General features: G+C 45.8%; 1 protein-coding gene across 34 annotated transcripts in view; it reads right to left on the bottom strand.

The window, feature by feature from the left end:
* Positions 1-15,779, bottom strand: part of Dst (dystonin) — a 393,820-nt gene that overhangs the window by 149,257 nt on the left and 228,784 nt on the right. For 32 of the 34 annotated variants that reach the window (XM_017596770.3, XM_017596775.3, XM_017596773.3 and 29 more), the window contains 5 exons: positions 8,403-8,515; positions 8,199-8,305; positions 6,135-6,254; positions 3,823-3,918; positions 3,608-3,735 (listed from right to left, as the gene is read on the bottom strand). In XM_017596770.3, the coding sequence (XP_017452259.1) occupies positions 3,608-3,735; positions 3,823-3,918; positions 6,135-6,254; positions 8,199-8,305; positions 8,403-8,515 (564 nt within the window). Of the gene's footprint in view, positions 1-68; positions 3,586-3,607; positions 3,736-3,822; positions 3,919-6,134; positions 6,255-8,198; positions 8,306-8,402; positions 8,516-15,779 lie in introns of those variants that run through there. The other 2 variants (XM_006244716.5, XM_063267142.1) reach the window with 2 other exon arrangements.

The following is a 15,779-nucleotide window of genomic DNA, read 5'->3' as shown; positions in this document are numbered from 1 at the left end:
TCACCGGTCCGGGAAAAAAAAGACCCAGGCAAGGAAGGGAAGACAGCCTCATGCAGAAGACTTCGTACCTGTGTCCATCCAAGGACTCATTGCTGAAGCTAATGCAGGAGTTAACCAGCGTGGGACCACAATGGACGGACAGGAGATTCTCGTTGGAATCTAGACTGGTCCGAGTGCTGGTGGTGTTACTAAACACAGAGTCGCTGCTACGGTAACTGTAGCTACTGCTCTGCATTTTCGGTCCTCAAACGATAACCTAGGACCACGCAAGTAGGACTACCACCAGGAGAAAGCTTGCCTGCTACCAGGTGAAAGGCGGTCTGGGCGCGGGGATGGGCTTTAACGGGTCCTTAAATAAGCTTCAGCATGCATACGCAGTACACTGCAAACACTATGCTGATAGCTATTCAAAAGAATCCTGCCCAAAGCCATTTTTTGGGGGGGTTTTGCTTGCTGAGGTTAAATCCATGCAAGTACAGACAGAGAGCGGGATGGTTGGGCGTCACTGGAAAAGATATGCCAAATATTTTCTCTAAGAGTCATCCAGCGGCAGCCACCTAAAAAACAACTCAGGTACCCAGGAGCCAGGGTTTCGCCGGCGAAGGTAACCCTATCGATACCAACTACAACTAGAAACACAGAGCTCAGATCGCACAGCTGGGCTTCTGCGAGCGGACGCTGACACGTGCTTTCATAACCCAAGGCAGAATGCTGGGATCATCAATGATAAGTCAACAGCCAATAAACAAGCACTCGAATTTAATGAGAAACCAAAGCTGACCACCTTTTAATTTGTTTGCCGCATTAAATTAACTGGGAGAAACACGTTCAAATTGCTTTTCTTTGTGTGATGGGTGCTTGCTCTCTCTGTCTCTGTCTCTGTCTCTGTCTCTCTCTCTGGAAGCCACACTACTCCTAAGACACTACAGCTCGGATCCTAAAAACCAAAGACTCCATGCAGAATACTGGCTCAGTAACTAACTACAAATGTGTCTGGGCTTGCTTCTCCTTCACACAGACTAGCACAGGGCCCAAGAACATCGATTCTTTCCTGTTTGTCTTCTCCACAGTCCAAGCCGCATAGCTAGAATTTGCAATCCCTGGTCTGTGTCAAAAAAAAAAAAAAAAAAGAAGGCTTTTACCCAAATACGTCCCCCCACCTCTAACGCTACAAAGGCAAACTGACGTTTCTGTGCTGTGAGTTAAACATTTTAATTTTCAAAGGGCATTCACCAAGCAAACTCGAACAATTAAAACCAGGAACAGCTGCTGTGTCCCGGGAGAGAAACGTTTCCCACACTGAACCTCCTCTTGGATTCATAACCACCAAATGTGGTAGCTGCTGTTGCATCCTGCTACAGACAAAGAAACTGAGGCCTCGACGATTACGAACTTGTCTGTGATCACGGGACTTCCAGGCTGAAGTCACAAACCTAAGCCAGGACAGACTGGCTCTCCAATCTTGAAGCTTCAACTGCGTTCTTTCATTAGCATGCTGCTGTGGTTTGAATGTATCTCAAAAGTGCCCTGTGCCGGAAACTCGGTCCCCAGTACAGCGTACAGAGACGGAGACGGAGATGGAGACGGGAAGTACTTAAGACTGATGACATCATCAGGGCTCAACCCTCATGTATAAATGAGTGTCCTTATCCAAGGGGCAGCCATTGGGCTCTCCTGCTTCAGTGAGCATCTGCTGTCTGCTGTGCCTCTCTGATTCCTTACCGGCCAGCCCACTCCAGTCTCCTTGCTCCTTTCTGCCCTCTACCAGAGGTAGGTGCAGCCCAAAGGTCCTCAGAGACGCCAGCCCCGGACTACATTCCTCAACCCCTGCAACTCTGAGTCACCAACTTCTCTTTTTCTCTTTTTAAACTACCAGACAGTCTTTTATAGAGTCCAGGCTGACCTGCAATTCCTCAGAGCTGGGCTTACGGTAGACGTGTACCGTAAGAGGAGCCCAGGTAATAAATTTCTTTTGTGCTATGCAGCCCATAGCAATGCCAAGTGGACTAAGACACATTAAAAAAGTCAGCTACTGCTGTAGTGACCAAAAATATCTGTTCTCGGTATCTTTAATTCAAACGATCCGTTTAATGCTTCCTTTTCACTGCCTGTAAGAGCTGCAGCCCAAGCATCTGCAGTTCATTTGATTCACAGGCCCTGTTTATACGGACGTGGTAACTTTGTGACTTAACAAGAATGCACCTGGCAACAGAGGCCTTCCGATTAATGGATAATATATTAATTATCTTTGATACATTATTTCATGTCAACACTGAATCGCAACTACACTGAGTGTCTCTGTTATGTGCCTGGCATTGAGCAAAGGCATTGGTAAGGGACCTGACATGACAGCTTCTCTCCACAGTCTAAGAGCTGATATCTAAGAAACAGGTGGCTCAGATGAAACATGAATAAATATGAAATTACAACCAAGGTAAGCACTCTAAACAATACTCAAATAAATAGCCATTAAAAATATTGAGGCATGTGACCCAGCCTGGGGCACTGCTGGAGGGAACACGGAGGCTGCAGTCTGAGAAGGACTAGGAGTAAAGAGAAACAGGGAGTGAGACAGACTCCCTGCCAAAGAACAGACTACACAACCCCTGAGAAGAGGGGAGGGTGCAGCCCAGCACAGGAGAGCTCCTAAGAGACAGGCAGAGTACCAAGCTCTGCAGCCATTGCTGCCTGAGCTCACAGGCCTTTAGCTGTGAGGAGGGACACAGAGGATAAGTCTCATGTCCTGTAGGATAACAGCCTTGAGGGAATAAATACATGGGACATGGCTGGGCAAACAGCTCTGTGTAGTACATTGCCTAGAAGTTCTAGAAGACTCCACTTGGATGAGTGGGTGCGGGGCTCATGAAGGCTCAGGTGTACCTTCCTGAGTCACTGGTGAGGTACAGTGGGAGCACAGGCTGGCCTCTGCCTCACTAATCCTTCTAATTCTTCTGCCTCCAGTTCCCAAATGCTGGCACTGCAGGCATGTCCCGCACACCTGCTGTCACATGGTGCTAGGCCTGTATTGCCTTTTAAAGGGAGAGCCTTCCACCGAAGGCAGCCTTATGAAAAACTTCAACAACAAAACAAAATGGCTAATCTCTGACCGAACCAGTTTTTTCAAACTTGGGCCCTGGTAATTTAAGGTCCTTTTGAGAAAGACTTCTGAGTGTCTGTTTTTTTAAAACTATAATATCTTGTTAGATAAGATTCAACACAACAATCCAATCTACTAGGGCCCTTATGTAGTCACCAATTTATTCTTTAACTTCTTGTTAGCATTTCTAGATAAGGAAATGGAAGGGGGAAAAAACCCTAAGAGACTTATTCAAGGTCATACCAACAGGTAAGTGTAAAATGTAATTTGTGTGAGCCTCGGGTCCCCGTGAGAGGCCATGTCTCATACAACAGGAGGGACAGCTCCTGAGGAGAGACCAAGGTTGAACTCTGCCTTCTACCTGCACATACACATATGAACCCAGGCAGACATGAACACACACAACAGAGTGGAAAACCAATCAACCAACCAACAAAACCACGCCATGTTCTCAGAGAATGAAGACTGAGATGGTCCTGCTGTGGGCACTGACTAGGACGGCATCCCTACCTCTCCACCTCAGGACGCAGTGCCTTCTCCCGCTCGAGCATGGCGATGATGAGTTTGCCCCACTCCTTTTCGATGTCGTTGGGATGATAACCTTGAAGGAGTTTGATGCGCCCAAACTCAATCCAAATCTTAAGGAAACAAGAGAACTGATATAGCGCAAAGACCTGAAGACAACTCAGAGTGCGTCCAAGAGTACCAGAGAGTATTTGGCTCACCTCTAATAATTTATACAGCCGTTTAATTTTTGATTTCTCTGTCTCCTTTGGTGGGATTTCTTTCTCTTTGAACTGTAAATACTGATTATAAAGTGCCTACGAAGGAAAGGGAAATGAATTATGGTTGGAGTTCACGCAGGCTTGCATCCCATCACTACGGCAACGGCTACTTCCTGTGTCACAGGTGTTCAGGAGAGTCTCTTTATGGAATCAGCGCTCTAGCACTGTGAGTGAGTGTGTGTGTGTGTGTGTGTGTGTGCGCGCGCGCGCGCGCGTGTGTGTGCGTGTGTGTGTGTGTAGTTGTGTGCTGGGTTGTATAGGTATAGATAAGGACTTAATTATTGATGTGAGCCTTGATTCAACCTGCACCACACGGGATTTAAACAATAAACAATGGCTCTGTTAAAACTCCCAGCGCCCAAACACATCCTTGCGTCTGAGCTATCCAAACATCAGGCACTGGCTTTTAGCTTCCAGAAAACAGTTTGGTGCAATTTGCATAAAGGAAGGAAAAGACCTGCTTCCTTTCATTCCTTGGCTCTATTCTGGAATCTGGAGTAGCTATGCAGGGCTAACCCATGGCCTCACCAAACTGCTGTCGATTTCAACAGGTTTTTGTTTTGGGGGTTGTTTCCTAACAACGGAAGGTGGATGCCATTAGCTGATGTTCCAGCTATAAAATGCCCCAATCATGTAATTATCATGCCATCCGTGAACCTTGTAAAGTGTTATTAGTCACTTAAGAAAAAAAAAACTTTTTTAAAATCGCATAAATAAAAACACTTTCTCGTTTATTAAGTGCATACTAATTCGTTAAGCGTAATTTACACTACTTTAAGACACACAACACAGTTTTGTAGGGTTCTATGAAGGTTTGTGAATCTCCCAACTCCTCAGGATACGTTTTCTCTCCCATACTGCGCGCTAGCAAGTTAACCTGTGTGAAGAATCACACTCCGGCGCCCTAAAGATCTGCAGAAGTCAGAGACCCACACAGATCTGTCCCAGGGTTAACAGACAAGCAAACAAACAAACAAAAATCCCAGGAATACATTTGGCAGTAGCTATGTTTGTACGTGGAATCCAAAAACTCTATTGATCCAAAACCGTAATCTTGCAGGCTGCTATCATTGATCACACATGTTATTATGTGCAGAACACTGTGGCAGCGCGCTGCAGTCTTAGGGGCAGCTCTCTGTGCCCTCCAACAGTTCACAGCTACAAAGCAAGGCATCTTACAGTGAAAAGACCCTATTAAAAATGGTCTTTATTCTTCATTTTTTCATTCGACAAATACCAAGTAACTCTGTGCCAAGGAAAGATTCCCCTCGGCAATGAGAAGAGGCCACACCACAGCTGTTCTGCACAGATGTGAGCACAACAGAGAGCCTTCATGGGGCCTGAGCTGTGCCAGTACAGGTTCTGCAATTCCAGTCAGAGTTAAAGCAAAGCTCATCAACTCAAAAAATAGAGGCTGCTCTGTAGTCCATATATCATTGGTTTGTGAAAATGCAGACTTTTCCTGCTAGTTCACACACAGACGTACAGAATGACGTAGTTTTGGTCTTTGATAAGCTATGTGTTCAGGATTCCTTTATATTGCTGTGATTTCTCCTTCTTGATGATCTGTCTCTGAGAACGCAGAATTTGCAAAGCTTTCCCAAATCCTGGCCACTAACACCAGCCCACGACCGTCAATTGTAAATCCACTCGCACTTCAGTTAGATCTGTTTTTAAAATTCATTAACACGCAGGATGCGCCTTGTACTCTACAAAAGAAGCAGCCCTGGGGTGGTTTCTAACCTGAATCAAGCAGAGAGGCCTGCTCCTGACCAGTGTTCTATGTGCGAGCTTTCTGGGACTATCCGGTGGGCTCTGAGCATTTCTCACTCGTGTTAAGATCGGATGACGTTAGCTTCAGAATGGCTCAGACTATACCTCCAATTCTCCACATATTAAAGCTTGGGGAATAAGTTCTTAAAGATGCTGTTGCTATAATGCTTTAATTATTATTATTATTATTATTATTATTTGGTTCTTTTTTTCGGAGCTGGGGACCGAACCCAGGGCTTTGCGCTTCCTAGGCAAGCGCTCTACCACTGAGCTAAATCCCCAACCTCTATAATGCTTTAATTATTAATGTCTACCTCTACTTTTTTTTTAATTACTCAAGAAAGTGAGTGATAAAAAATTTGTCCACTAAAATGTTCAACTTGCCAATGGCAACTTACCTTGAACTCTAAGATTACGGGGTTAACTTAAGCCTTAGTCTAAAGTTTCCACTCAAACCAACCCCTCTGTGCTATACCAACCTTGAGTTCTAGAGGGTTGTTAGGAAATGTTCTCTCAGACATTGTGACCACGTGGTGTCTGATCCACTGGATGAGGTAGTTCACCATGTTCTGGTATTCAATCCACTTGACTTCAACATCCTAGATCACAAAATATCAGGAAAGGTTTATATCGACAGAAAATAACACTCTTCCGCAATGCAACTTATCACACATGTTCCTACGAGGCCAGGTGTCCTGAAGCTCGACAGAGGAAACCAGGTAATGACCTGGGCATCATCAGGCCATGACCCAGTCCCAATGGGTGCCAATTCTGGTCCAAAGGGAGTGGCTGTCTGGGTCATTGCATTGGACAAGTTTCTGGGGCCTCAAAAAATAATGCTGTGATCTGAGAGGTTTCCAGAGCTCAACTTAAGTGGGGCAACGACTTACATAAGTCAGGCCACGGCATCTCTGCCAAGCACTGAGCATCTAAGTGCCCCCAGCATTTGACACTCGACACCGTTACGGATGTAGGGACCAGACAAGAAATGGTGGGCTTTTCAATTACTCATTGAATAAACTGTTTTTAACAGGGAGCAAAGTGTTACATAATTAAGTTTCAAAGGATACTCATAGACGGCACAACTGCACTTGCTGCTACATAATAAAAAGCGAAACTTTTAAGGCATAATATCAGTCAGGAGTTAGTGTCTGACTAGGGAGAAGACAGACTCAACTGTGAGAGCACTGGGGAGCAGTATCTACTCAAGTGTTCAAATGGCAGAAGCAGGCAGCACAGGCCAAAAAATGGAGGGAAGAATCAGGACCCACATGCGCCTTGGTCACCAGAGGCTTTTCAGGAAGGCTCAGCCCTGAGTTCTGCTGCAGCAAGCAGTGAGTAATGATATGGCCGAAGCGGGGTGTAGGGAGAGTGTACGGAGACAGGAGTTCCAAAGAAGGCATAGCATTCACCCAGAAATGCTCTGCCTGTAAGTGATTGGTTAGCACTACAGAACCACAAATGGTATTGTCAATAATGATAATCAATACACACTCCGGCTCCTGAAACATGTGGTGTGGATTTTACCACGTAGTCTGTGAATGGTGATACGAGTGACGCGATATGACGGTTAATTTGGGATGTGCAGAGTTAGTGGAAAGAGATGGGAAAGTATAAGCACTCAAGCCCAGGACTACAGGAAGAAGGAAGAGGTGATGCTAAGCGAGAGGGGAAAAGAGTGGGGCTGCAGGAACTGTTCTGCGACAGCAGATCAGAGATCACAGGAACAGGCTGCATGGAGACCTAAAAGGTTAAGATCTTCACAGGCAAGGCAAGGGGAGGGGGAAGTAAAATAATACCAAAGAGTGGAGACACAAGCCGTCACAAAAGCAAGCACGAGGCTTCCAAGCAGTGCACATGTATTTAGATATCTTCGTGTCTGTCGTCTGTGAGAAGGAAGGGAGGAGCCTGAGGTAAAGAGGCATGGTCCTCACATGAACACGGACAGCCTTCTGCTCACTTCTGGACGTAGCGTTTGCTTAGCGTGGCTGTGTCCAAGTGCACAGCTCGGTTAAGTTTCACAAGCCCGTGAGAAATGCTAACGAGTGAGGTCCCAGAGCTAAAGCTGTGTGTCAGGAACCTAGCTCTGGCCACCCGGCTGAATGCATAGCCCTGCATCTAGGCCTCATCTGTAAGTCAGAAAACAGCCATCAATTTACTTCACGGCGTCTTCGGAGTCAACGCTAAATTGTGTTCTCAAGTGGGACAGCCTAGCTACGCAGACGGATAGGAGAGCCAGCAGCTGTAAAAGGGCAGCAAGTTAAAAAGAGGAATCCTTACACTTCAGGAACCTGCAACTGTTGTTCAGAGATGTGCTGGGACTCTAAGTCGTTTCCCTTAGAAAGACTGTTCTTAGTTACATTTTTATTTCAATGGCATAACAACACTGTGAGATGTACGTACGATCAGAATAGAACGTTAACCCAAATAACTGAATGGCATTCGAAATCTATTTTAAAAAAGCTGCACTATAGTTTTCAAGGAATTCGATTAATTGGTCATCAATGAACAAAAGCTTCAAGCGCAGGAAAGCCAACACTCACGTTTGCACCAATGCCTTCGCCGCCTTCGGGGACTTTGGGAAATGCATCGTAGAGGGAGGACACATAGGTTATCACTGACTTTTCGTCCGGGGAAGAGACGTCGACATCTGCAAGCAGCAACAGAAACGAATTATTTCATGATGCCGAGGGGACTCCCGAGGAGACGCTTGCGCCAGCGCAGGTAAGAGTCAAGAAGACACTCACCTTCGGGGTCCAGAAGTCTGATCACACCGATTTTTTCAGCTACATAAAAAGCATGCTCTAAATTCGCAAGGTTGCTTTGAACAGCAACAGTATTCATGTCTATCAGGTCCGGCCTAGGAAAGAGCGCACCAGGTTAAGTTCCGCATGTGCCAGCTCACCCCGACGGCTGCACGTGTTAGCCACCTAAGTAATAGCAAGTACTTGTACCGCACCCGTATTAGAAAGGAGGCTTCCTTTAAGCCGGAGGTTCCCAGCCTCTCTAAGCTGTGACCCTTTAGTTCCTCCCATTGGAGTGATCCCCGACCATAAAATTACTTTCCTCGCTACTTCATGACTGTAATGATGCTGCTGTTACCAACTGTAATATAAATATCTGCTATGTAGGGAATCTGTCTGCAGCCCAGGGTTGAGACTCACTGCTTTAAACACTTAGCATTGCAGCACCCACCCCTTCCCTGGTCTGTGCAGCACCCACCCTTTCCCTGGTCTGTGCAGCACCCATCCTTCCCCGTCTCTGCAGCACCCACCCCTTCTCCAGTCTCTGCAGCACCCACCCCTTCTCCAGTCTCTGCAGCACCCACCCCTTCCCTGTCTCTGCAGTACCCACCCCTTCCCAGGTCTGTGCAGCACCCACTCCTTCCCCATTGTGTAGCACCCACCCCTTCCCTGGTCTCTGCAACATCCTCCCCCACATTCTCTGCAGCACCCACCCCTTCCCCGGTCTCTGCAGCATCCTCCCCCACATTCTTTGCTGCGCCCACCCACTAAAATCTCCTTAGAACTTCCCCATCACTTATAGAGGAAACACCTCTGTCATCCCACAGGCTCTCAGGTTTGTTCAACATTTTCCCACCCACAAATCCTGGGCCCCCTGTGTGCTGTAGGCGGTGTGGGAGCAGTTAAGTTACTGGGAACACTGTTTAGCAGTCATTTGCACAAGAAACTCCATTAAGGTACTTCATGTGTACTTTTGTTTGTGTGCTTGCTTGCTTTTTTTTTAACCTAAAGAAAAGGCAGGGTTCTGCCCCCCCTCCAATCTACATGTACTTTTATTAGGTCTTAGAATGAAGGAAGTGTTCATGAACCGGAACTGAATCTCCACTTCCTACTTGTTCAGAGGCCAGAAAATCATCACAAATACCTAACTGGCTTCCACACCCACCAGAGTGACCAACATCCACCAATCACAGCAGGAGAAGCAAGGGGCAGCTCTCTACAAATATGTATGTGTTTAATTCACAGACCCTGGATGTCAAGAACACTAAACAGATATGCACAAAAGTCTAGACCATGTGTCTAGATTTCTTCCAATTAAAAAATCTGTTCAAATTTCTTGGAAAAATAAGAACCAGACCTCCTGAGACTGCCAACCTCTGGGCAAGAAACAGCATGCTATTGTGAGAACCCTGTCATTAGCAAGTAGCATAAACACTGAGTAATCCCAAGGAGAATGAATAAAGTCATTGAAGAATGAAGGGTTTTTTTTGATCAAGAGAATAAAACACAAAACTTCCTTCAGGATGATGTCATTTCAGAGGAGAAACAGCTGCACAATGGTCTGAATGACCCCATCTTCGGTCCTGAGTTTAACACATTACTGGAGTGGATGTCTCCTAGCCAAAGTTTGTAATAGATAAAACAAATTAGTTAAGAAAAAATGTTTAAGGGGGTGAGGGTGGGGGAACCAAAAGGCACTGGGAAAAGCAAAGACCTGAAGGAGTCTTCCTCATACTGCTGTCTCCCTAGGCTTCCCAGCGCTCTGCCTGAAGCACCCAGGGGCTAGTGCTCTGCCTGTCCACCACCTCTACTCTTGATAATCTCACTGGGATAACAGTCTTTAAATTTTCATCTATTTGGGCCTAGAAAGATAACTCAGTGGGAAGAAGCACTTGCTTTGCAAGCATGAACGTTTTGTGTTCAAAGCTCCCGCGGCCATCTTAAAAGCTGGGCAAGGCTCTGTGTGTCTACAATCTCGGCATTGGGTGACAGAGAGAGACGGATCCCAAGAGCCTGGCGGGCCAGACGGCCAGCCTGGTCAAAATGGTGGTCTTCACGAGAGACCTTGTATCCAGGCAGTAAGAGTGCAACAGAAGATACACGGGCACACACCTGTATACTGCACACATCATGCAAACACACACATGCATGCCTACACACACAGTCATTCGAGTGCTTTCCACTCACTGGAGATATTTATCCCCATCATGAAGCCAGCATCTCACTTTTGTGGACTGTTGGTGGGCATTTCACTCTCAACCTGGATTAAGTATAAAAAGAGCACGGGACCACACCACACGCGAAGGTGGTGCTCTCCTATTACACGCTGCTCGAAGACGCTGACTCTTAACTACCACAACCTCCCTATTTTATAGGCACGTTTTCTTAACCACACAACGCAATCTGACAAAAATATATGCTAGACCCTTTTCGTAGAAAAGCACTTTCATTGATAGGCTCTCAATCGTTTTTATTGCCTTAGGATGATTTGATTTTTACATGCATTATTCCTTCATAAACAGCACAACCCATCTTTCCTCTCAGAAATGATTACAAGTGAGGATACAAGAAAATTACCTAAGTTTTACAGTGAAAATATAAGATCATAAGGACATAAAGTCCTTAGAAATGTGACCAGAAAGTGTAAACCTGTCGAATGTGGTGATGTGTAACTTAAATTCCAGCACTCGGGGGCAAAGATAAATAGACCTCTTGTATGAGACCAGCCTGGTCTACGTACACAGTTCTAGGTCAGCAGGGCAACAGAGAACCCTGTCTTAAAGACAAGGGTGCACTACTTCTAGGCATTAATGTATTGTAAAAATATAAAGTAAAAATGTATTTTGAAAGTGTGCTGATCAGGTTTTATTTTGTTTTGACACGAGCTAGAGTTATCAGGGGACGGATAATGTCAATGGAGGAATCACCTCCATTAGATGGGCCTGTAAGTAAGAGAGTGGGAGTTATTTTCTTGATCAATGATTTATCTGGGAGGAGCCAGTGTAATAGGACACAGCCTACTGTGGCTGTGCCCTCCCTGGCTGGTATAAGAAGTTGAGCTGAGCAAGACCAGGGGGCAAGCCAGTGAGCAGTATTCCTCCATGGCCTCTGCTTAAGTTCCTTTCCTGAGTTCCCTCAATGCTGGACATCAAGTATAAGAGGAAATAGACCCTTTCCTTCCCAAGCTGCTTTTCCCCCACAGTGTTATTCACAGTAACAGACATTTTAAAAAGGAGAAATAGCTACTGCTGTAAGTTTACGTCTTGAATTAAATTAATACTTAATAGTTTGCAGAGTACCCATTTTTAAAAAGCACTTGCTTTGGACAATGTTTAAATCATACACATGCATATATGACTTAAGCACATGTAAGAACATATATGGACAGATATTATATAACTTCAAAATATCTCCATAGTAACAGCCAAAAGCTATCTGAACACTAAAATTCCACAAAAAGACTTTTTTCCTTGGGTGGGGGATAATCCCAATATTACTTTCCAGACTCTAGATACTTGGTTCATACATTAACTCCTATGAGAATTAGCCAGGATGCTGTGGAGAAATATTAAATAGATATCCAGGCCTTTCTACTTGTATAGCAATTTCCTCTGAAGCTCAATAACACCCTGGAAGTTCTAAAGGAGGCTCCTTGAGGAAGCAAACAACACAGAAGTCTCAGGAAGTCCTGAAACCGATCAAATGTGATACTCTCCTCCCTCCCCAAGGCTTCATAAACAGGAAGAGTAACTAAAGTGACCTAGCAGCTGAGGTGCCTGGAAGTGGATGCTGCCACTTCCTGTGACCCACTGAGCTGTTTATATGTTCTGCTGTGTGCTCCAGGTCCCCAGGTTGGTGAGCTGCCACTTATGTTAAGCTGGGCTTTCTGTGATGCAGCTGTCTGACTCATTCCTAACTTGGTAAGCAATCCCTCCTCATTCTTACTGCTGTTGGTAGCCTCAGTGTGTGTGTGTGTGTGTGTGTGTGTGTGTGTGTGTGTGTGAGTGTGTGTGTCCTCTCCTCAGGAGAAAGTCTCTCACAGAACACTACTCAATCTGGATTAGGGTTCTAACTTTTCTTTCGGTGAGATCATTGGTACAGCTTTTTTTCTGCGGTAAGGTCTTAGCATAAGCTGGCCTTCAATTCTACTCCATATGCATCAGACTGTGAACCTCTGAGCATCCCTTGCTGTGGCCTTCTGACTGAGAGGCATGACCCATCATGTCCAGCTTTCTCAGTGTGTGATTCTTACCTGAGGTCTGAGGACTAAACCAGGTTAGCATCTCTAATAAATTTAATTTTCCTTTGAAGTTACAATCTTTCCTAAAACTTCCATTTTATTCCTTTGGAATAGAATCACTTTATTCTCCTTAACTAAGAAATAAAAGGGATTGGGGATTTGTGCTTGCCTAGCAAGCACAAGGCCCTGGGTTCGGTCCCCAGCTCCGAAAAAAAGAAAAGAAAAAAAAAATAAAAACATCAGATAGATAGTGTAAAAACCTCTCAAACATTTATTTTTTTAAATTATTATTAGTGCGAAAACCCACAGCAGAAACACAAATATACACAAATGCTAACACGGCCTTTTACTTTTTCCCTTGGTACAACACAGGAGGCCATTTTTTTTTCTTTTTTCTTTTTTTTCAGAGCTGGGGACCGAACCCAGGGCCTTGCGCTTGCTAGGCAAGCATTCTACCACTGAGCTAAATCCCCAACAGGAGGCCATTTTTTAAAACTCTTTTCCAGTGCTCATTTTTAGTGTTTGGCTCCAGAAGTGAAAATCCACCGGAGAGGGATGCTGACTGGTCTAACTCTCCATTACATGGTAAGTCTATCAATGGTAAGATTATCCAGTCTGTAGAACAGGACCGATTTTACTTTTAAATTAGAACAAATAAACAAACAAAATACAGCACCTGAAACACAGTGACCTGAGGTGATAAGACATTGGAGCATCTTCCTATCTCAACTGAAAGTGGCTACAAGCAGCTGTGGGGAGAGCCGCTCTGGATGTGCGTGGGTCAGGACGGTGGTTACCTCTAATTGCCAATTCAGCATAAGCTAGAATCACCTGGGCAGTCCTGCTGCAGATCGGGCCGGTGTGTGGGCATGGGCATGAGGGTCAGGGTGGGTTTGTCCTGATGAACTGAGGAAGGACTTGGGTGAAGGTGAAATGGAATTGAATGGAACTATTTTATTGGCAGATCAGGGTGAGCAAGGGGACTGCAGAAATGGGTGGGGGGCTTTCAGGCCCAACTGAGAAAGCAGCTGGAAATGCTAAAGAGGTCAGAAGCTCAGGTGGAGCCCTTCTGGGCTGCACATGGACAGCAGGAAGGTTATCCCGAGGGCAAAATCCCACTGGAAGGGGTTGGGAGTTTAGCTCAGTGGTAGAGCGCTTGCTAAGGCCCTGGGTTCGGCCCTCAGCTCTGAAGGACAAAAACAAATCCCAGTGGAGGCTCCACCTGGAGAGAAATGAAGTCCCTTAAAGGAAGAAATCCTAATGGGGTTCCCTGCTCTTCAAAAGGATTGGCATACAAGCTGATAGAGATGTGGTCTAAGGGGGCCAGGCTACATCTCAGACTGGCATCAGTGTTTAGCTCTGTCAGGAGCAGGGCCCACCTAGTACTGGTTTTAAAGGCACAAAGTGCACAGGATTGAAGATGGCCCAGGAGAGCAGCTGAAGCCTGACGCTGTTGGGCATCCCTGAGAGATTACGACAGGACAGCAAAACTTCTTTTGGAATGGATCCTCCAAGATACTGGAGATACCAAGGCTGTTTGGTTTCAGAACTACAGCCATTTCAGAACAGACCTTACCTAAGTGTATGCTGCAGGCAGGCAGAGCCACAGAGGTACCACCAAGCCCTCTGAAGCCCGCTTGATTACACGCACTATGAGCCCCCAACAATGAGGCCACGGGCAGGCATTTGCCCTTTTAGATTTTAGTTTGGTTTTGACCTTAGTGCTCCCATGTCCCCGTCCTTCCAACTTTGGAATGAGAATATTTACTCTGTGCCATTACATTCTGGATGTCTTTAACGTGTCTTCAATACGAGGACCTCACAGTTACGAGACTTTGGGCTTCTAAAGTGTTAAAATTCCTGAAGACTTTGAGGACTTTAATAGGTAGACTATTTCTTATTTTAAAAGATAAGAATTTGGGGGTAAAGGTTGGAAGGTTGGAGCTTAAAGAGATGTTTGTGTGCCAGGTCGACAAGGGGTGGAGTTGTGACCGTTACTGTCACCTTGATATAATTAGAATCGAGTAGGAAGAAAGTGCAGGCTGCTAGACTGGGCAGGCACATCAGTAGGGGACTGTCCTTATTGCCATAACTGACTGGAGCCCAGCTTGAAGGAACACAGTGCCACTCCCTGAGTTTGGGTCCTAGATCGTAGAGGAGAAAGGAAAAGCTGAGCAGCAGACACACTGGCACTTACTCCTTCTGCTCCCGACTGCGGACGTGATGTGACTGACTATCAAAGTCCAGCCATGGTGATTCCCCTGAAATGCTGGGCTACAATCTAGACACGGATGTTAAATCAACCCTTTCTCCCCACACTGCTTTCTGTCAAGGGGTTTTATTGCTGCCGTAGAAACAAGAGGTTCACACAAAACGAAATGTTCTATTTATGGAAGATGGTGATGGCTACGAGACAAGGTACGGCCACGGGGACAGCGTATGAGTGTCTTCTCACAGTTTAGTCTTAAGGGAAAACAATTCCAACAGCAGAAACCTCGGAGCTTCGGTGCAGGCATCTGGTGATCTCGTCCTGACTTGCTCTCTTAGGATACAAATCCTGCACAGCTCTTTCTACTTCAACTGGAAATCAGGAGTTATGCAAATCATCTAGAATTCCAGTTATATCTATGAAGCATTGGGGAATGGGGTGGCCCTGGGAGAGAGGGGATTCCTAGCTGCTGCTGGGACAAGGCTCAAGAACCCATGTAGGCTGGTCTCGGGGTGATGGACAAGAAAGCAATGGTAAACCAGGCATGAAGAATACCATACAGAGGTAACTGTGCTTTGGATATGCACATACATAACTTGTCCCAACCATCAAATCACCAAGTTCATGCACACAGTATTTTTTTTTTTCCGGTTCTTTTTTTTCGGAGCTGGGGACCGAACCCAGGGCCTTGCGCTTCCTAGGCAAGCGCTCTACCACTGAGCTAAATCCCCAACCCCTATGCACACAGTATTTAACACGTATCTATCACTTTCCAAGCAACAGGATGCTGAGAACAGTCACAGGGTATATGGAGAACTTAGAGCAGACCAGGAGGTCTTCACGTGGCAGTGAGAACACAGGAGAACACTCACCTGTAGCTCTGGTTGGAGGAAACATGAGTGCAGACAGCCCAGCAAGGGCGAGAGACACA

The sequence above is a fragment of the Rattus norvegicus genome, chromosome 9, assembly GCF_036323735.1.
Source record: "Rattus norvegicus strain BN/NHsdMcwi chromosome 9, GRCr8, whole genome shotgun sequence".
NCBI classification, from domain to species: Eukaryota; Metazoa; Chordata; class Mammalia; order Rodentia; family Muridae; genus Rattus; species Rattus norvegicus.
The sequence above is the reverse complement of the archived record's forward strand: the minus strand, read 5'-3'. Positions and strand labels throughout refer to the sequence as shown.